At 43.0% G+C, this 22,890-nt stretch overlaps 1 protein-coding gene across 5 annotated transcripts in view; it reads left to right on the top strand.

Annotated features, from left to right (window-relative positions):
• LOC121540767 (epidermal growth factor receptor kinase substrate 8-like protein 2) overlaps positions 1–22,890 on the top strand; it is a 114,263-nt gene that overhangs the window by 57,701 nt on the left and 33,672 nt on the right. For 4 of the 5 annotated variants that reach the window (XM_041849848.2, XM_041849847.2, XM_041849845.2 and 1 more), the window contains 4 exons: positions 10,401–10,465; positions 15,234–15,395; positions 22,137–22,286; positions 22,796–22,875. In XM_041849848.2, coding sequence (XP_041705782.1) covers positions 10,401–10,465; positions 15,234–15,395; positions 22,137–22,286; positions 22,796–22,875 — 457 coding nt within the window. Of the gene's footprint in view, positions 1–10,134; positions 10,258–10,400; positions 10,466–15,233; positions 15,396–22,136; positions 22,287–22,795; positions 22,876–22,890 lie in introns of those variants that run through there. The other variant, XM_041849849.2, reaches the window with a different exon arrangement.

Raw genomic sequence — 22,890 nt, 5'->3', positions numbered from 1 at the left:
ATGGGTGTCCGAGCTGTGTGCTAGTAGTTTAAACAGACAGCCTGGTACGTTCAGCATGTCAACACTTCTTACCAAGACAAGTAGGGATGAGGTCAATCTCTCCTCCACTTTGAGCCATGAGAGATTTACATGCATATTATTAATGTTAGTTCTCTGTGTACATCCAAGGGCCAGCCGTGCTGCCCTGTTCTGAGCCTTTGTAATTTTCTGAGGTCCCTCTTTGTGACACCTGACCACACGACTGGACAGTAGTCCAGGTGCGACAAAACTAGGGCCTGTAGGACCTGCCTTGTTGATAGTGCTGTTAAGAATGCAGAGCAGCGCTTTACTATAGACAAACTCCTCCCCATCCTAGCTACTGTTGTATCAACATGTTTTGACCATGACAGTTTACAATCCAGGGTTACTCCATGCAGTTTAGTCACCTCAACTTGCTCAATTTCCACTACAATATTTAGTTGAGGTTTAGGGTTTACTGAATTATTTGTCCCAAATACAATGCTTTTAGTTTTTGAAATATTTAGGACTAACTTATTCATTGCCACCCATTCTGAAACTAACTGCAGCTCTTTGTTAAGTGTTGCTGTCATTTCAGTCGCTGTGGTAGCTGATGTGTATAGTGTTGAGTCATCCGCATACATAGACACACTGGCTTTACTCAAAGCCAGTGGCAGGTCATTAGTAAAGATTGAAAAAAGTAAGGGGCCTAGACAGCTGCCCTGGGGAATTCCTGATTCTACAGTCGTGGTCAAAAGTTTTGAGAATGACACAAGTGTTGGTCTTCACAAAGTTTGCTGCTTCAGTGTTTTTAGATATTTTTGTCCGATGTTACCATGGTATACTGAAGTATAATTACAAGCATTCTATAAGTGTCAAAGGATTTTATTGACAATTACATTAAGTTTATGCAAAGAGTCAATATTTGCAGTGTTGACCCTTCTTTTTCAAGACCTCTGCAATCCGCCCTGGCATGCTGTCAATTAACTTCTGGGCCACATCCTGACTGATGGCAGCCCATTCTTGCATAATCAATGCATTATGTTTGAGAGGCTTCCATTAAAGAACACCCTCTCTGTTCTGTTAGACAGGTAACTCTTTATCCACAATATAGCAGGGGGTGTAAAGCCATAACACATAGGTTTTTCCAGCAACAGACTATGATCGATAATGTCAAAAGCCGCACTGAAGTCTAACAAAACAGCCCCCACAATCTTTTTATCATCAATTTCTCTCAGCCAATCATCAGTCATTTGTGTAAGTGCTGTGCTTGTTGAATGTCCTTCCCTAGCATGCTGAAAGTCTGTGCTGAAAGTCTGTTGTCAATTTGTTTACAGTAAAATAGCATTTTATCTGGTCAAACACAATATTTTCCAGAAGTTTACTAAGGGTTGGTAACAAGCTGATTGGTCGGCTATTTGAGCCAGTAAAGGGGGCTTTACTATTCTTAGGTAGCGGAATTACTTTTGCTTCCCTCCAGGCCTGAGGGCACACACTTTCTAGTAGGCTTAAATTGAAGATATGGTAAATAGGAGTGGCAATATCGTCAGACATTATCCTCAGTAATTTTCTATCCAAGTTGTCAGACCCCGGTGGCTTGTCGTTGTTGATAGACAATACTTTTTCACTTCTTCCACACTCACTTTACGAAATTCAAAATTACAACGCATGTCTTTCATAATTTGGTCAGTTATACTTGGATGCGTAGTGTCACCGTTTCTTGCTGGCATGTCATGCCTAAGTTTGCTAACCTCGCAAATGGAAAAAAAAATCATTAAAGTACTTGGCAATATCAGTGGCTTTTGTGATGACTGAGCCATCTGATTCAATGAACGATGGAGCTGAGTTTGCCTTTTCATTTAAGCGGTCACCCTCAGCAAGTTAGCATTGACCTTATATGAGAAGCTAACACCCTCAGCAGGTAATAGCGTAATTCACCATTTATGTAACCAGGATCCCGTTTCATTAATAAAACAGAAAACTAGAGAACGCTGCCAGTGTCTTGAGGTTACATAACAATGTGTCCAGCAGCCACCTGCGGGTCAAACATATTAATGCGGTAAAGAAGACACCACAACAGAGAAAATTGTCACTTGGCACAGTGTTATAGGACACCTTCAGCTAAACAAATCAGGTTTGCAGTGGGCAGTAAAGAGCGTCTCATTTTAGCCACATTCATTTACTTAGATAGATCTCACGTAAATAGCGTCTGAGATAAGCCGGCGCTGTGCTAGCTACATAGGGACTGTAGACTAGGCTAATTACAGAGGGATTGGTTCTGAAACTCGTAACGTTTTTAGAGTGTAACATTGACAGATACAGTGGGGGGAAAAAAAGTATTTAGTCAGCCACCAATTGTGCAAGTTCTCCCACTTAAAAAGATGAGAGAGGCCTGTAATTTTCATCATAGGTACACGTCAACTATGACAGACAAATTGAGATTTTTTTCTCCAGAAAATCACATTGTAGGATTTGTAATGAATTTATTTGCAAATTATGATGGAAAATAAGTATTTGGTCACCTACAAACAAGCAAGATTTCAGGCTCTCACAGACCTGTAACTTCTTCTTTAAGAGGCTCCTCTGTCCTCCACTCGTTACCTGTATTAATGGCACCTGTTTGAACTTGTTATCAGTATAAAAGACACCTGTCCACAACCTCAAACAGTCACACTCCAAACTCCACTATGGCCAAGACCAAAGAGCTGTCAAAGGACACCAGAAACAAAATTGTAGACCTGCACCAGGCTGGGAAGACTGAATCTGCAATAGGTAAGCAGCTTGGTTTTAAGAAATCAACTGTGGGAGCAATTATTAGGAAATGGAAGACATACAAGACCACTGATAATCTCCCTCGATCTGGGGCTCCACGCAAGATCTCACCCCGGGGGGTCAAAATGATCACAAGAACGGTGAGCAAAAATCCCAGAACCACACGGGGGGACCTAGTGAATGACCTGCAGAGAGCTGGGACCAAAGTAACAAAGCCTACCATCAGTAACACACTACGCCGCCAGGGACTCAAATCCTGCAGTGCCAGACGTGTCCCCCCTGCTTAAGCCAGTACATGTCCAGGCCCGTCTGAAGTTTGCTAGAGTGCATTTGGATGATCCAGAAGAGGATTGGGAGAATGTCATATGGTCAGATGAAACCAAAATATAACTTTTTGGTAAAAACTCAACTCGTCGTGTTTGGAGGACAAAGAATGCTGAGTTGCATCCAAAGAACACCATACCTACTGTGAAGCATGGGGGTGGAAACATCATGCTTTGGGGCTGTTTTTCTGCAAAGGGACCAGGACGACTGATCCGTGTAAAGGAAAGAATGAATGGGGCCATGTATCGTGAGATTTTGAGTGAAAACCTCCTTCCGTCAGCAAGGGCATTGAAGATGAAACGTGGCTGGGTCTTTCAGCATGACAATGATCCCAAACACACCGCCCGGGCAACGAAGGAGTGGCTTCGTAAGAAGCATTTCAAGGTCTTGGAGTGGCCTAGCCAGTCTCCAGATCTCAACCCCATAGAAAATCTTTGGAGGGAGTTGAAAGTCCGTGTTGCCCAGCGACAGCCCCAAAACATCACTGCTCTAGAGGAGATCTGCATGGAGGAATGGGCCAAAATAACAGCAACAGTGTGTGAAAACCTTGTGAAGACTTACAGAAAACGTTTGACCTGTGTCATTGCCAACAAAGGGTATATAACAAAGTATTGAGAAACTTTTGTTATTGACCAAATACTTATTTTCCACCATAATTTGCAAATAAATTCATTAAAAATCCTACAATGTGATTTTCTGGATTTTTTTTTCTCATTTTGTCTGTCATAGTTGACGTGTACCTATGATGAAAATTACAGGCCTCTCATCTTTTTAAGTGGGAGAACTTGCACAATTGGTGGCTGACTAAATACTTTTTTTCCCCACTGTAACATAAAGATAGTGTAAAAAAACTGATTGTATGAAATGCTATTCAAACAGAAATACCACATTTTGAGTTATCACATTCCACAGTGAGTATGTCAACATGTTATGTAAAGATTAGAAAGTGAAAGCTACCAGTGTGATATGAATGTGTCGACTCTTCTGGGAGGGGGACTGTAGACTAGAGAGAACAGAGAGTGGATTCTGGGAGGGGGACTGTAGACTAGAGAGAACAGAGAGTTGATTCTGGGAGGGGGACTGTAGACTAGAGAGAGCAGAGAGTGGATTCTGGGAGGGGGACTGTCGACTAGAGAGAACAGAGAGTGGATTCTGGGAGGGGGACTGTAGACTAGAGAGAACAGAGAGTTGATTCTGGGAGGGGGACTGTAGACTAGAGAGAACAGATAGTGGATTCTGGGAGGGGGACTGTAGACTAGAGAGGACAGAGAGTGGATTCTGGGAGGGGGACTGTAGACTAGAGAGAACAGATAGTTGATTCTGGGAGGGGGACTGTAGACTAGAGAGAACAGAGAGTTGACAGTAGATTCTGGGAGGGGGACTGTAGACTAGAGAGGACAGATAGTGGATTCTGGGAGGGGGACTGTAGACTAGAGAGAACAGATAGTGGATTCTGGGAGGGGAACTGTAGACTAGAGAGGACAGATAGTAGATTCTGGGAGGGGGACTGTAGACTAGAGAGAACAGAGAGTGGATTCTGGGAGGGGGACTGTAGACTAGAGAGGACAGATAGTGGATTCTGGGAGGGGGACTGTTGACTAGAGAGAACAGAGTGGATTCTGGGAGGGGGACTGTAGACTAGAGAGAACAGATGTTGATTCTGGGAGGGGGACTGTAGACTAGAGAGGACAGAGTGGATTCTGGGAGGGGGACTGTAGACTAGAGAGAACAGAGTTGATTCTGGGAGGGGGACTGTAGACTAGAGAGAACAGAGAGTGGATTCTGGGAGGGGGACTGTAGACTAGAGAGAACAGAGAGTTGACAGTAGATTCTGGGAGGGGGACTGTAGACTAGAGAGAACAGATAGTGGATTCTGGGAGGGGGACTGTAGACTAGAGAGAACAGATAGTGGATTCTGGGAGGGGGACTGTAGACTAGAGAGAACAGATAGTGGATTCTGGGAGGGGGACTGTAGACTAGAGAGAACAGAGAGTTGACAGTAGATTCTGGGAGGGGGACTGTAGACTAGAGAGAACAGATAGTGGATTCTGGGAGGGGGACTGTCGACTAGAGAGAACAGAGAGTTGACAGTGGATTCTGGGAGGGGGACTGTAGACTAGAGAGAACAGATAGTGGATTCTGGGAGGGGGACTGTAGACTAGAGAGAACAGATAGTGGATTCTGGGAGGGGGACTGTCGACTAGAGAGAACAGAGAGTGGATTCTGGGAGGGGGACTGTCGACTAGAGAGGACAGAGAGTTGACAGTGGATTCTGGCTGTAGTTGGAGAGCTGATAGCAACAACTCTGTCATTTACGTGGTGCTGAAACCTGACTGCTTTTAGCTGTAATTGTTACACCTGTAGACCGCTCACCAGAAGAATAGGTCAATGAACCTCAAAACCATCCTCAATAAATCACTACCTCACTCATTTAACATTACTGAATCAAACACAACTCAGCAAATGCCCAACGCTAATCACTGGACAGATTATAGTATCTATATATTATGCAATGTATCTCACTACCCACTGGGCACAGACGTCAGTTCAACGTCTATTCCACGTCGATTCATCCAGTGTGTGCCCAGTGGGTAATGACTTTTTGTCAAGCATTTTGACAAAAAAAGTTGATATTAGGTTGATATTGATATTAGGTCTGCCTCGAGTCGACCAATCATTCATTTAAAAAAATCCTAGGTAACAACGTTTATCTCGGTAGCAAGACAACACACAGTGATGACCAGGAAGTAAAGCTGCTGGGAATACACGTTTTGACTATAGTGACTGCACTTTAACCCCAAAGCCTACTCTGTGCTTCAGAGTGGTGCCACTTTTAGACAATATATCATGGTGTTAGACTTATATGGTGTTTTTTTTTCTTCCCAACCATAGAAATAGAATTAGTAATCTATAGTTTACCAAAGCTGGTTTAAGTGCAGTAGCCTACTGTAGATCAGGGTTCCCCAACTGGCGGCCCGAGGGTGGATTTATTTGGCCCCCCGAAGTTTATCTGAGCAAAAAATACAATGTATTTATTTTTTATTTTTTTTTTTTTGGTCGGACATAAAAGACTGTAAAAACAAAATCAGCTCCAAGTGATTTTAATTTTGGAAATCTGTTCAAGTATTCCAACGCATAATAGAGAGACACGTGATCGTCTACAAAAATGTAAGCAAGGTTTGAAATTATCTTTTTGGGATTCTTGCGGTCAAATTGCAATATAACAAATGATTTGTAATTATGTTCCGGCCCTCCGACCATTCGCTCAAGAATCAAATCGGCCCGCCGCTGAATCTAGTTGATGATCCCTGCTGTAGATTGTCAAAATATTTTTTCATGTTGTTAGATTAGATCGTTTTGAATGATGGGGTTGATCAACTGAATGTACAGCTGAGCTATACAGTGCATTCGGAAAGTATTCAGACCCCTTGACTTTTTCCACATTTTGTAACGTTTTATTCTAAAATTGATTAAATTAATTGTTTTCCTAATCAATCTACACACAATACCCCATAATGACAAAGTGAAAACAAGTTTTTTGAAATTTTTGCAAATGTATTAAATATAAAAAACTGAAATACAGTGGGGAGAACAAGTATTTGATACACTGCCGATTTTGCAGGTTTTCCTACTTACAAAGCATGTAGAGGTCTGTAATTTTTATCATAGGTACACTTCAACTGTGAGAGACGGAATCTAAAACAAAAATCCAGAAAATCACATTGTATGATTTTTAAGTAATTCATTTGCATTTTATTGCATGACATAAGTATTTGATCACCTACCAACCAGTAAGAATTCCGGCTCTCACAGACCTGTTAGTTTTTCTTTAAGAAGCTCTCCTGTTCTCCACTCATTACCTGTATTAACTGCACCTGTTTGAGCTCGTTACCTGTATAAAAGACACCTGTCCACACACTCAATCAAACAGACTCCAACCTCTCCACAATGGCCAAGACCAGAGAGCTGTGTAAGGACATCAGGGATAAAATTGTAGACCTACACAAGGCTGGGATGGACTACAGGACAATAGGCAAGCAGCTTGGTGAGAAGGCAACAACTGTTGGCGCAATTATTAGAAAATGGAAGAAGTTCAAGATGACGGTCAATCATCCTCGGTCTGCGGCTCCATGCAAGATCTCACCTCGTGGGGCATCAATGATCATGAGGAAGGTGAAGGATCAGCCCAGAACTACACGGCAGGACCTGGTCAATGACCTGAAGAGAGCTGGAACCACAGTCTCAAAGAAAACCATTAGTAACACACTACGCCGTCATGGATTAAAATCCTGCAGCGCACGCAAGGTCCCCCTGCTCAAGCCAGCGCATGTCCAGGCCCGTCTGAAGTTTGCCAATGACCATCTGGATGATCCAGAGGAGGAATAGGAGGTCATGTGGTCTGATGGGACAAAAATATAGCTTTTTGGTCTAAACTCCACTCGCCGTGTTTGGAGGAAGAAGAAGGATGAGTACAACCCCAAGAACACCATCCCAACCGTGAAGCATGGAGGTGGAAACATCATTCTTTGGGGATGCTTTTCTGCAAAGGGGACAGGACGACTGCACCGTATTGAGGGGAGGATGGATGGGGCCATGTATCGCGAGATCTTGGCCAACAACCTCCTTCCCTCAGTAAGAGCATTGAAGATGGGTCGTGTCTGGGTCTTCCAGCATGACAACGACCCGAAACACACAGCCAGGGCAACTAAGGAGTGGCTCCGTAAGAAGCATCTCAAGGTCCTGGAGTGGCCTAGCCAGTCTCCAGACCTGAACCCAATAGAAAATCTTTGGAGGGAGCTGAAAGTCTGTATTGCCCAGCGACAGCCCCCGAAACCTGAAGGATCTGGAGAAGGTCTGTATGGAGGAGTGGGCCAAAATCCCTGCTGCAGTGTGTGCAAACCTGGTCAAGACCTACAGGAAACGTATGATCTCTGTAATTGCAAACAAAGGTTTCTGTACCAAATATTAAGTTCTGCTTTTCTGATGTATCAAATACTTATGTCATGCAATAAAATGCAAATGAATTACTTAAAAATCATACAATGTGATTTTCTGGATTTTTGTTTTATATTCCGTCTCTCACAGTTGAAGTGTACCTATGATAAAAATTACAGACCTCTACATGCTTTGTAAGTAGGAAAACCTGCAAAATCGGCAGTGTATCAAATACTTGTTCTCCCCACTGTACCTTATTTACATAAGTAGCCCTTTGCTATGAGACTCAAAATGGAGCTCCGGTGAATCCTGTTTCTATTGATCATCCTTGAGATGTTTCTAAAACTTGATTGAGTCCACCTGTTGTAAATTCAATTGATTGGACATGATTTGGAAAGGCACACACCTGTCTATATAAGGTCCCACAGTTGACAGTGCATGTCAAAGCAAAAACCAAGCCATGAGGTCAAAGGAATTGTCCGTAGAGCTCCGAGACAGGATTGTGTCAAGGCACAGATCTGGGGAAGGGTACCAAAAAATGTCTGCAGCATTGAAGGTCCCCAAGAACATAGTGGCCTCCATCATTCTTAAATGGAAGAAGTTTGAAACCACCAATACTCTTCCTACAGCTCGCTGCCCGGCAAAACTGAGCAATCGGGGGAGAAGGGCCTTGGTCAGGGAGGTGACCATGAACCCGATGGTCACTCTGACAGAGCTCCAGAGTTCTCTGTGGAGATGGGAGAAACTTCCAGAAGTAAAACCATCTCTGCAGCACTCCACCAATCAGGCCTTTATGGTAGAGTGGCCAGACGGAAGCTACTCCTCAGTAAAAGGCACATGACAGCCCGCTTGGAGTTTGCCAAAAGGCACCTAAAGGACTCTCAGACCATGAGAAACAAGATTCTCTGGTCTGATGAAACCAAGATTGAACTCTTTGGCCTGAATGCCAAGCGTCACGTCTGGAGGAAACCTGGCACCATCCCTACTGTGAAACATGGTGGTGGCAGCATCATGCTGTGGGGATGTTTTTCAGCGATAGGGACTGACTAGTCACGATCGAGGGAAAGATGAATGGAGCAAAGTACAGAGAGATCCTTGATGAAAACCTGCTCCAGAGTGCTCAGGACCTCAGACTGGCGTGAAGGTTCACCTTCCAACAGGACAATGACCCTAAGCACACAGCCAAGACAACGCAGGAGTGGCTTCGGGACAAGCCTCTGAATGTCCTTGAGTGGCCCTGCCAGAGCCCGGACTTGAACCCGATCGAACATCTCTGGAGAGACCTGAAAATAGCTGTGCAGCGACGCTCCCCATCCAACCTGACAGAGCTTGAGAGGATCTGCAGAGAAGAATGGGAGAAACTCCCCAAATACAGGTGTGTCAAGCTTGTAGCGTCATACCCAAGAAGACTCAAGGCTGTAATCGCTGCCAAAAGGTGCTTCAACAAAGTACTGAGTAAAGGGTCTGAATACTTATGTAAATGCAATATTTCCGTTTTTTATTTGTAATACATTTGCAAAAATATCTAAACCTGTTTTTGCTTTTGTCATTATGGGGCATTGTGTGTAGATTAATAAGGCTGTAACATAACAAAATGTGGAAAAAGTCTGAATACTTTCCGAATGCACTGTAGGATTTGTCCCAAATGGCACCCTATTCCCTATACAGTGCCCATAGAACTCTGGTCAAAATGAGTGCACTGTTGGGAATAGGGTGCCATTTGGGACGTGGAGGGAAGTTGAGATGTTATTTGACTTTACATGCAATAAGATATTCACCTTTACAATGCGGTTAAAGCAGAGGGGTGAGAGGTAGTGTAGTGTGTGTGTTTTCCCCTATGTGTGTGTGCCCTTTGCATGCGCACACCTTATATTATTGTCCTTTCACCTTCTTATTGCTGGCAGCTCCACTAGATTTACCCCCCGCCCCCCCCTCTCTCTCTCTCTCTCTCTCTCTCTCTCTCTCTCTCTCTCTCTCTCTCTCTCTCAATCTCCTCTGTCTCTCTCTCTCTCTCTCTTTCTCTCTGTCTCTCTCTCTTTCTCTCTGTCTCTCTCTCTCTCTCTCTCTCTCTCTCTCTCTCTCTCTCTCTCTCTCTCTCTCTCACTCACTCACTCTCTCTACTCCGCTAGCTTTCCTTTCCTCTCTGTCCCTCCATATCGTATCTCCGTCTCCTCTGCCACCTGTAAAGTGTAGACCTGGGCTCAGTGCAACAGAACATGTGGACCCGAGGTCAGTGAATACCCAGGGCAGGCTTCTTACAGTCACTGTGGATATAACCTTTCTGCTCTGGATACACTGTAACCGTGGATACGACAGTGGGTGTGTTTTGGTTGTTGTTAGTAGACCTGATCTGTTTTTACTTTACTTCACAGAGCAACGGAAGAAATACTCCAACTCCAATGTTATCATGCAGGAGACGTCTCAGTACCATGTGGAGGTAAGACTTTTTTTGTTCCTCTCTGTTCTACCATGTCTATTTTTAATTGAGATAATCATGATGATGTCTTTTTTACTAGTGTCTGTCGGGCTTTCATCTCGTATGGGGCATGTAAAAAGCACCTAGAAGCTCAAATCTGCTCTGACTCCATGTTGATTGATGATAGTATTACTAGTTTGCAGCATTTTGTACTTAAATGAACTATAGTGTGTATGCCTCCCCCTCCCTAAAACACAAAGGTTGGTTGGCACATACATGGGTTAATATTTGATGGTATGCCATTTAAAGGCCCAGGGGTTGTAATAAAGCAATCAGTCCAGTTGATTACCTCACGACCGACCGCAACATTTATCTAACGTGGGCAGAGTATGTGAGGTGAGTCAGAGAGGGAATTTAAAGGCACAGTCTTAAATTTTCACGTCAGCCCCGCCTCTTGGTTTGCTTTAAAGTTTAGGGATGAGGCTAAGGAAGTGTAACCACTCTCAAATGAATAGATGGAGCTATGGTTCAAGTACTGACAGTCCCTGAGATCAGCGGTGGAAAAAGTAAAGATACCTTAATAGAAAAGGTCTCAAGTAAAAGTAAAAATCACCCATTAAAATCCTACTTGAGTAAAAGTCTAAAAGTATTTGGTTTTAAATATACTTAAGTATCAAAAGTACATGTATAAATAATTTCAAATTCTTTATATTAAGCAAACCAGACGGCACCATTTTCTTGTTTTTTAAATTTACGGATAGCTAGGGGCATGCTCCAACACTCAGACATAATTTACAAATAAAGCATGTGTGTTTAGTGAGTCCGCCAGATCATCAGTAGGGATGACCAGGGATGTTCTCTTGATAAGTGTGTGAATTAGACAATTTGTCATTTGAAATGTAACGAGTATGGCGCCGGAGGGGATGGCTGCCGTTTTACGGGCTCCTAACCAACTGTGCTATTTTTATTATTATTTTTTGCATCGTTTGTAACTTATTTAATACATCATGTTGCTGCTACCATCTCTTATTACCGAAAAGAGCTTCTGGTTATCAGAACAGCGATTACTCATCTCAAACTGGATGAGGATTTTTTCTTTAGTGAGTCCGATGCGAAGGATATACTGCTTCTTCGATTCCAAGCCCAAATCCCCGTAATTCGCATGAAGAAAAGACGGAAATACAGGGGAGTCGGAGATCGGGGTGCCTTGGGAGAATTTGTCGGTGAGTGGGTAACCCGCCTCTACCATCCGTTCTATTAGCCAACGTGGAAAATAAACTGGATGATCTCCGTTCGAGACTATCCTACCAACAGGACATTAAAAACTGTAATATCTTATGTTTCACCGAGTCGTGGCTGAACGACGACACGGATAATATAGAGCTGGCTGTGTTTTCTGTGCATCGGCAGGACAGAGCAGCTACGTCTGGTAAGACGAGGGGCGGGGTTGTGTCTATTTGTCAATAACAGCTGGTGCCCGATGTCTAATATTAAAAGAAGTCTCGAGATATTGCTCGCCTGAGGTAGAGTACCTCATGATAAGCTATAGACCACACTATCCCATATGTAACTCTGTGTTGTTGTTGATTTTACCGCACTGCTTTGCTTTAGCTTGGCCAGGTCGCAGTTGTAAATGAGAACTTGTTCTCAACTGGCTTCTTACCTGGTTAAATAAAAGGTGAAATAAAATCTACCAGGAGCTTTTTCATCTATATTTTTCGTAGCCGTCTATTTACCACCACAAACCGATGCTGGCACTATGATCGCACTCAACAAGCTGTATAAGGCCATAAGCAAACAAGAAAATGCTCATCCAGAAGCGGCGCTCCTAGTGGCCGGGGACTTTAATGCAGGCAAACTTAAATCAGTTTTACCTAATTTCTACCAGCATGTCACATGTGCAACCAGAGGGGGAAAACCTCTAGACCACCTTTATTCCACACAGAGAGACTCATACAAAGCTCTCCCTCGCCCTCCATTTGGCAAATCTGACCATAATTCTATCCTCCTGATTCCTGCTTACAAGCAAAAAATGAAAGCAGGAAGTACTAGTGACTCGCTCAATACGGAAGTGGTCAGATGACGTGGATGCTATGCTACAGGACTGTTTTGCTATCACAGACTGGAATATGTTCCGGGATTCATCCAATGGCATTGAGGAGTAGACCACCTCCATCACCGGCTTTATCAATAAGTGCATCGATGATGTCGTCCCCACAGTGACGTGCGTACATACCCCAACCAGAAGCCATGGATTACAGGCAACATCCGCACCGAGCTAAAGGCTAGAGCTGCCGCTTTGCTTGCTGAGGAATGGCAGCAGGCAAGACTTTTGGAGGATGGCCTGGTGTCAAGAAGAGCAGCAAAGAAGCAACTTCTCTCTAGGAATAACATCAGGGACAGACTGATATTCTGCAAAAGGTGTAGGGATTGGACTGCTGAGGACTGGTGTAAAGTCATTTTCTCTGATGAATCCCCTTTCCGATTGTTTGGGGCATCTGGAAAACACCTTGTCTGGAGAAGACAAGGTGAGCGCTACCATCAGTCCTTTGTCGTGCCAACAGTAAAGCATTCTGAGTCCATTCATGTGTGGGGTTGCTTCTCAGCCAAGGGAGTGGGCTCACTCAAATTTTTGCCTGAGAACACAGCCATGAATAAAGAATGGTACCAGCACATCCTCCGAGAGCAACTTCTCCCAACCCTCCAAGAACAGTTTGGTGACGACCAATGCCTTTTCCAGCATGATGGAGCACCTTGCCATAAGGAAAAAGTGATAACTAAGTGGCTCGGGGAACAAAACATCAACATTTTGGGTCCATGGCCAGGAAACTCCCCAGACCTTAAAGGTAGTGGTGTGGATCAGAAAACCAGTCAGTATCTGGTGTGACCACCATTTGCCTCATGCAGCACGACACATCTCCTTCGCATAGAGTTGATCAGGCTGTTGATTGTGGCCTGTGGAATGTTGTCCCACTCCTCTTCAATGGCTGTGCGAAGTTGCTGGATATTCGCGGGAACTAAAACACGCTGTCGTACACGTTGAACTAGAGCATCCCTAACATGCTCAATGCGTGACATGTCTGGTGAGTATGCAGGCCATGGAATAACTGGGACATTTTCAGCTTCCAGGAATTGTGTATAGTTCTTTGAAACATGGGGCCCGGCATTATCATGCTGAAACATGAAGTGGTGGGAGCGGATGAATGGCACAACAATGGGCTCTTGTCGTGGTATCTCTGTACATTCAAATTGCCATCGCTAAAATGCAATTATGTTTGTTGTCCGTAGGTTATGCCAACCCATACCATAACCCCATTGCCACCATGGGGCACTCTGTTCACAACGTTGACATCAGCAAACCGCTCACCCACACAACACCATACACGTACGTGGTCTGTGGTTGTGAGGCCGGTTGGACGTACTGACAAATTCTCTAAAAACAACGTTGGAGGCGGCTTATGGCTTAACACACAAAACGAAGCGCTACGGTACCGATCCAAAATAGAGACGTATGGATAAACCACTTCTCCAATTATATTGAATGAACTACAGGACAAAATACAAACCCTCCAACCCAAAAAGGCCTGTGGTGTTGACGGTATCCTCAATGAAATGATAAAATATACAGACCACAAATTCCAATTGGCTATACTTAAACTCTTTAACATCATCCTCAGCTCTGGCATCTTCCCCAAAATTTAGAACCAAGGACTGATCATCCCAATCCACAAAAGTGGAGAAAAATTTGACTCCAATTATTACCATGGAATCTGCATCTCTGAAAAATAATCTGCAGTATCAACAGCAGTCTCCAACATTTCCTCAGTAAAAACAAATATCAAATCTGCTTCTCACCAAAATACAGTACGACAGACCACGCACACAATTATCGACAAACAAACAAACCAAAACAGAAGAAAGTCTTCTTGATTTCAAAAAAGCTTTTGTCTTAATTTGGTATATGGGTCTGCTATACAAATTGATGGAAAGCAGTGTTGGGGTAAAAACATATGACGTTATAAAATCAATGTACACAAACAACAAGTGTGCAGTTCAAATTGACCATAAACACACATTTCTTTCCTGAGGGCTGTGGGGTGAGAAAGGGATGCTGCTTGAGCCCCACCCTCTTCAATATACACTGAACAAAAATATAAACGCAACATGTGAAGTGTTGGTCCCGTGTTTCATGAGCTGAACTAAAATATCCCAGAAGTGTTCCATACCCACAAAAAGCTTATTTATCTTAAATGTTGCACAAATTTGTTTACATCCGTGTTGGTGAGCATTTCTCCTTAGCAAGATAATCCATCCACCTGACAGGTGTGGCATATCAAGAAGCTGATTAAACAGCAAGGTCATTACACAGGTGCACCTTGTGTTGGGGACAATTAAAGGACACTCTAAAAATGTGCATTTTTGTCACACAACACAATGCCACAGATGTCTCAAGATTTGAAGGAGCGTGCAATTCAAGGCAAAATGTCACTTCCCTGTTCGGGCAGCCACAAAGTACATTCCACAAAATAGTTTTACAATATTTGAAAAAAATGACCTCTGGTTAAAGATCGAGATTCGACATCTGTTCGAGTACTTGAGTACTCGTGCCTATCACGCTATAATGGCTATAATGATATAAAGAGTCCTCTATCTGTCTCTATGTTTAGGAAACTGAGGCCCAGGAAGACGCATGTTGCCTAAGTTCTGATAACTGATAATCTACTTCTTCTTCAACAGCAGCCGGCAGTCTTCCTCTTTGTTGTCTAACCCTCTCTCTCTCTCCCCCCAGCACCTGTCCACCTTCATGATGGACAAGACAGAGTCCATCGCTACAGTGGACGATGCCATTAAGAAACTGGGCCTGCTGGACTCTAAAGACAAAATCTGGACCCAGGAGATGCTGCTTCAGGTCAGCGACAAGGCTGTACGTCTACTGGACGTTGATACACAGGTAAGACTTTACACACACCTGTGCGCACACCTTACACACACACACACACACACACACACACACACACACACAGGTAAGACTGTGAAGCAAGCGAGTATGATATGCACATCCCTAAAGTAGGAAAACCGTTGCTGGGCAAGAAAGTCGGAAGTTCCATTTCAGCTACATCGCTGCAGCTAGCGACTGGAACGAGCTGCAAAAAACACTCAAACTGGACAGTTTTATCTCCATCTCTTCATTCAAAGACTCAATCATGGACACTCTTACTGACAGTTGTGGCTGCGTCGCGTGATGTATTGTTGTCTCTACCTTCTTGCCTTTGTGCTGTTGTCTGTGCCCAATAATGTTTGTACCATGTTTTGTGCTGCTACCATGTTTTGTGCTGCTACCATGTTGTGTTGCTACCATGTTGTTGTCATGTGGTGTTGCTATGTTACCATGCTGTGTTGTCATGTGTTGCTGCCATGCTATGTTGTTGTCTTAGGTCTCTCTTTATGTAGTGTTGGGGTGTCTCTCTTGTCGTGATGTGTGTTTTGTCCTATATTTTTTTATCCCAGCCCCTGTCCCCGCAGGAGGCCTTTTGCCTTTTGGTAGGCCGTCATTGTAAATAAGAATTTGTTCTTAACTGACTTGCCTAGTTAAATAAAGGTAAAAAAAAAAACGCACCGGTTTTCATACCAAATATTAAGGACCTGTGCTGTTAAGGACCTGGGCCCCGTGTAGCTCAGTTGGTAGAGCATGGCACTTGCAACGCCAGGGTTGTGGGTTCGATTCCCACGGGGGGCCAGTATGAAAAAATAAATGTATGCACTCACTTACTTGAGCGGATATGGCAATCCGCTCAAGCAGAATAAAATATACATCCACTTCCTTTTCGTTGAAAGGCGGTACAAGCTGGCTTTTCCGACCAAGATCAAACTCTATTGAGGGTGTACGATGGCCTGACTGGATTTGGAGTACTTCCAGATCTATCTTCCTTTTGTCACGCTTCCAGCTCCATCTCTTTCAATCAAATGGCATGCACACGTTGTTCTTGTTCTTGTTCTAGTCTGGCTGCACGTTCTTGTTCCTGTTCTAGTTGTTTGGCTGCACGCCTCATCTTTGTTTCCCCTTGTGCTCGAGCTCTAATGTCTGTTGTTCCCATTTTTGCCTTTAGTTCTACCTCCGGCAGTTGCACGTCTACAGGACTCACCCTACTTCCCCTAGGGACCCTTTTCATCATCCTCCCTCTCTGGAAGGATTTCCTCCTCCACCAGAGCAGTTCCGATCAACTCTTTTGACTACTGCTTTTCGATCTCCAGATGCCACCTTGATTCGCCTTTTGTACATTCGTGACACATTTCAGGAAACCAGGCATACTGTATGTCGCGCATCACTACTTCACAGAAGAGGCATTTGAATGCAATTTATTTTATTTTATCAAAAATGCAATTTTGGGCATAAATGCCTTCTGGAACATGTGAACTTTCATGTGCATTAATAACAAACGTGTATGCCATCTGTAAATACGAATAAAATTGTTAAATTAAGAGCCTAATTGGTTTAGCCACGGACAAAGACAGGAACCTTCCCGCTAGCCATGATTGGCTGAGATAATGGATGGGCTTTCTAGCGTGGCTTATTTGAAAGATATCACATAGTAGAACTGCAAAAGTGTTTTCTAAGGCTCTCCACTCTCTGGAGGATCGAGTTTTGAAATCAGTGGAATACCCAGGTGGAAGCAAAGTATGATAGCTAAGGAGATGGAGAAAATTCTGGAATTTGATTGCAAATATGCAGAGGGAGTCAAGAAGAGAACACAGAAGGCTGTTGTATAAAACACCTGTCTCCGGATTACATCTTCAAACTAAGGGCAACCATGGCATCCGTAACAGAGAGGGAGAAGCGTTCATTACATTTGACATTTTAGTCATTTAGCAGACGCTCTTATCCAGAGCGACTTACAGTTAGTGAGTGCATACATTTTCATCCATGTATACGGGTAAGATAGTCTAGCTAGCAACATTTTCAGATATTATACATTTCTAATTTTATAAGAAATTTGTTTTCATTGTAAGTTAAAGCGTACTGTTAGCTAGCTAACGTCAGCTGGCTGGCTGACTAGCTAGCTAACGTTATGTGTATGATCTGTGTAGTAATATTATTCGTATCTCAGAGCCATTTGCATTGCTAGTTATAGCCTAATGTTAGCTAGCTAGCTCACAACGGGAAGCTATTTTCTGTAATTAGCTTGCCATTAACTTGTAAATAATGATCTTGTTGTGAGTTTATTTTCCTGTAATAATGAATACAAATTAACTAAAGTTAAGACGTTGTCAGCTATATGATATGGTCCTTATTTGAACTGGCTAGCCAGCTAACTTAACATTAGCTAGCTAACAAGCTAGAAACAAACCAAAACATTGTTTAGAAAGTTGCTTTTAGTCTCCTGGTTTGCTAGATTGACATATACCAAATTTATTTTTAAACGGAAGGGTTTATTGGTGTTAAAATACAACAGTTCTGCTATTTTGGACCACCAGGCTGCTGATGTCATGCAGCCTGTCGTTTTTGTGTTTATACTTTTTCATAACGAGAAGTTTGATGCCGGACGACAATAGAATGTTCACGATGTCACTGTGACAACTGTATACAGACAAACCAGCCTTTAGTCTTGAAATCGTTGGTTGTTTAGTACACTACCGTACTCATTGTTTAGCACATGGTCTCACATCTGAATCCTTAAAGAGATGGGTGGGGCTAAGGCTTAAAAAGGTGTGAAAGATTCTGAATGGGTGGAGACAAAGAAGAGCTCTCCAGTAGGTGTACCAAAACATTCAAGGGCCATTTTCTCAAAAGTGGGGTTACAAGTTTATCAACTTGCAAAGCAGAATTACTTTACCCATTGTTCCTCAACTGTAGTGTATGATATACAATATACCATTTTCTAGCTCTGAGTCTCTACTTTTATCCAACGTAAACTCAATTTTAAAAATGTTGCTACGTAAGACCAAATCGAGCCGGTCGGTCACATTTATCTAGCATCTCCCATGTAGAGTTTTTCCACAAATGTTTCCAACTTAAAGTCCCTGGCTTTATTTTATTAGCCTGTGTGATAATTAGCCTGTGTGATAATTAGCCTGTGCATATGGAACTTTCAAAATGATTCTCCCAATCTTTCAACCCCTGAGGGTGGATGTCAGTGACAGAAAACTCTACCACAAGTGTATTTTGAACACTCAAATATCTGGGCACAGCAGAGCTTCAGAGTAGGTGATTAGAGCGACTACCATACTCATGGGAAACAAGATCCCGGACGAGCCCCCATTTTTTTGTTACGTTCCCCAGCAAGAACACCAAATAATGGCACTCAAACAGAAGGAGGAACTAACAAAGAGTCATTGGCAACAACCAAAATGAAATAGACAGGGTTTTAGGAGGGGATCTGAAAGACAACTGGAACCTAAAAGATACTTATCATGAGCGCCCACTAAATAAACAAAAATAAAAACCCACACCAAACTTGAAGACAGGAAGTACACCAAAATGGTGGAGCAAAACAAAAACCGGGAAGATCAGACAAAAATAACGTTTTTTCTAAAACTCAAATAGAACGCGCCAAATAAAGGCGTTGACCCTCCGCATCTCTCAAGACAACTGGAACAATGGGCCAGCCACTCTTAAATAGCACCTGGGCCAGCACAGGTCAAACACCTTCCCACTAAGGAGACGGCAACCAGCACAGGTGTAACACATAATGACTAACGAGGTTGACGCCAAATCGGCGCGCCCAACGTGCTAACGAGCTATACGTGCTAAAGTCCAACCTCCACCATAAATGGAAAAACTTTAAACCTGTAACAAGAGTCAGGTTGGAGCTGGGTCATCACTACCTATATTCTTACTGTAGAATTACACTAATCTACTGTATTTCATCACTGTTACCGTAGACGCTCTGGTTGTTAAGATGGGGGGTACTAGTACCCCTGTTTCTTCAGTAGACTCATGAGACCATGAGGCCTACTGGTAAAATGCATATGAAGTGGTACTCTGGGCAGAGCAACATGTGATTTGGGGTACAGTAACTAAAAAAAGGTTGAGAACCACTGACCTAGAGGTTTACTGTTCTTTAAAGAATGACTGTCTCTAATCCCTTTGAAACCGGCCGACGTGGCATCGATATGAGTCAAGACATATTTATTTTGAAAACGGGCCGATGTGGCATCGATATGAGTGAGAAACATTTTATTTTGAAAACGGTCAATGTGGCATCGATATAAATCAGAAACATTTATTTTGAAAACGGCTGATGTGGCATCGATATGATTCAGATATTTATTTTGAAAATGGCCGAAGTGGCATCGATATGAGTCAGAAACATTTATTTTAGTGTCAAAATTGACTACAAAGTGTAAATAGGATAATTTTGGTCATAAAGTCAGTTTCGTCTAAAACAGAGTTTTGAACCTGAGTGTATCTAAATGAAAGTTGGGTTTGGATTACAATTATGTCAACACATCATGCTCCCTTTTACCAATTCCAAAATATTCCAAAACATGCATCCTGTTTGCAATAAGGCACTAAAGTAAAACTGCAAAAAATGTGGCAAAGAAATGAACTTTATCTCCTGAATTCAAAGTGTTATGTTTAGGGCAAATCCAACACAACACATCACTGAGTACTACTCTTCATATTTTCAAGCATGGTGGTGGCTGCAACATGTTATGGGTATGCTTGTCACCGGCAAGGAGTAGGGAGTTTTTTAGGATAAAAAGAAACGGAATAGAGCTAAGCAGTCTGCTTTCCAACAGACACTGGGAGACATTCACCTTTCTGCAGGACAATAACGTAAAACACAAGGCCAAATCTACACTGGAGTTTGTTTTTTGCCAAGACTGAAGTCTCCAAGTATGAGAAAAACAGGTTAAACAGGTTTTGATTCATCTCATGAATTATATTGAATCTATCTACTGTATGTTCCCCCCCTTTTATATCTTAATGTATTCAATTATTATTAATGACCAGGTAACAGCTCCAAACAGTTGTTCACTACGAGAAATGCTCACTGGTACCCTAGTTTATAGAAAGATCCATGTATCCTTTGCCGGGGAGGCTGGCCCATAACACCTTGCGGAGCAGCGGGGAAAACCCCCGAAATTACTGGAGGACAGAAGTCCCTGCTTGGGAGAACATTTTCCAGAAGAATAAGGAATAACTTAGTGAAATGTAAGTCACAGGAGGTTTTTGGCACCTTTATTTGGGGAGGACGGGCTCATGGTAATGGCTGGAGCGTAATGAGTAGAATGGTATCAAATGCATCAAACAAATGGTTTCCATGTGTTTGATGCCATTCCATTTGTTCCGTTCCAGCCATTATTATGAGCCGTCCTCCCCTCAGCAGCCTCTACTGCTGTAAGTATTATTCACCACATTATTTTTTTAAATGTTCAACAAATTAATTTCACAGCTATGAATTTTGAATTCAAATGTTTAGTAACTGGTGTTTATCAGCCAGTTTTCAAGCTAGCTAGCTAGTGAACACCTTGGATGCAATAGCTAGCTAGCAGGCGATCTCATCCTGCTTGTCGGCTGTTTACAGAAGAACAACTAAATTAACTAATTGTAAATTCAGCAATGTTTCAATTGGTAAGACCCGGGCAGTTTTTAAATCATGAATTGGTGAACTTGCTAGCCAGCTAAAAATAGAAAATAGTTTTTTCCAATTTGTTTTCAGGGACTAAAGTGGACACCTGATTGCATTTCACTCCATTGCATTGACTTGGCATGAGAAAACAGTCCTGCCCGGCTCATTTGGAGGCAAGACATTTTAACAACAGTTAAAATTAGTTAGTCTAGGCTTGCAAGCCAGCCAAGTTATTTGTAAGTTATGTTGATGAGTCTGTTTAGCTAGCCAGCTGCGTGCAGTGTCTGTTTACCTAGCTAACGTTTGCTAACTTTCTCTTGACACTTTCCCTTCCCATATTGTGTTGCACCATTGGGGTTGGTGTTACTAGTTAAAATTATAGGCTAAGTTATTATAATCTTAGTGTAAACAACTTGACCATACCTAAAAGAATATGCAAAACTGTTAACAAACCGATTGCACATTAATAAAGGTAGTTGTGCCTTCAGCAACTTGAACCAGCATTGTAATTTGAGCAGTGAGGTTAATTTCTGCCCCTTCTCTCTGCTTGTTCCAGGTTGAAGGACATCCCCGCCCTGACACTAAATAACTTGTTGTGAACCTCCCAGCCACCACGATAATCACCATATCCCAGGATATTATTCAGGAGTGTGCAACATCACAATGTTCGATAGAAATAGATTCACCCATGTTATTGTTTATCATGCAGATTTGTCAAGACATTGTAACTTATGAAGCTCATTTTAAAATGCAGACGTCATTTCTGTCCCAGGGGATTTCACTGTGTGCAAGTCTTCAATCTAAACCACGTTTAGTTGATTTAGGTGTTTAGTGAAGGGCTGGAACAAAAAAGACCTGTAAACTCCTGTCATGCGTAGAAAAGAAACCTGTGGCTGTCAAGACTAAATTTGCGTGGGCGTGGGCGTGGGCATGTATTTTCTGAGCCAAGCCACTGGCAGTCAGAACTGCAGACCTTTAGACCTTTGTGGTAAGAAAACTGATGACCTGACACATTTGATATGGAATAATCTCTCTCTCTTTCCACCTCCCTCCCTCCCTCCCCTTCTGTCCCTCTCCCTCTCCCTCCCTCCCTCCCTCCCTCCTCGCCACCCTCATAGGAAGAGTTGGAGAACTTCCCTCTGCCTACGATCCACCACTGCCAGACAGTGTTGAATCAGACCAGGTATCCCTCTGTCCTACTGCTGGTGTGTCAAGACAACGAACAGCACCGACCTGACATACACTTCTTCCACTGTGACGAGGTTGAGGTGGGTCACTGCTATCTATATATGATCCAGGCTAGCGCCGTAGGAACTGGAAGTCTATGTACAGTACAGACACGATCCAGGCTAGCGCCGTAGGAACTGGAAGTCTATATACAGTACAGACATGATCCAGGCTAGCGCCGTAGGAACTGGAAGTCTATGTACAGTACAGACATGATCCAGGCTAGCGGCGTAGGAACTGGAAGTCTATGTACAGTACAGACATGATCCAGGCTAGCGCCGTAGGAACTGGAAGTCTATGTACAGTACAGACATGATCCAGGCTAGCGCCGTAGGAACTGGAAGTCTATGTACAGTACAGACATGATCCAGGCTAGCGCCGTAGGAACTGGAAGTCTATGGAAAACTGAGCGAGAACTTTCCTCAAGTTTTAACCTTTAAATGAACAGATCATTAATATATCCAACAATATATATAATCAGTCTTCTTTCTCCTTAGACAATTTGAATGTAATAATATTCTCTGTGTCTTTTTGTCTGTGTCCACTACAGGCAGAGATGGTCCATGCAGACATCGACAGTGCTCTGGGTGACAGCAAACATGGGAAGAAGATGCGACCACAGACCTTGAAGTAAGAACTCTTACC

This window comes from Coregonus clupeaformis, chromosome 26 (genome assembly GCF_020615455.1).
Source record: "Coregonus clupeaformis isolate EN_2021a chromosome 26, ASM2061545v1, whole genome shotgun sequence".
Taxonomy (NCBI): Eukaryota; Metazoa; Chordata; class Actinopteri; order Salmoniformes; family Salmonidae; genus Coregonus; species Coregonus clupeaformis.
The sequence above is the reverse complement of the archived record's forward strand: the minus strand, read 5'-3'. Positions and strand labels throughout refer to the sequence as shown.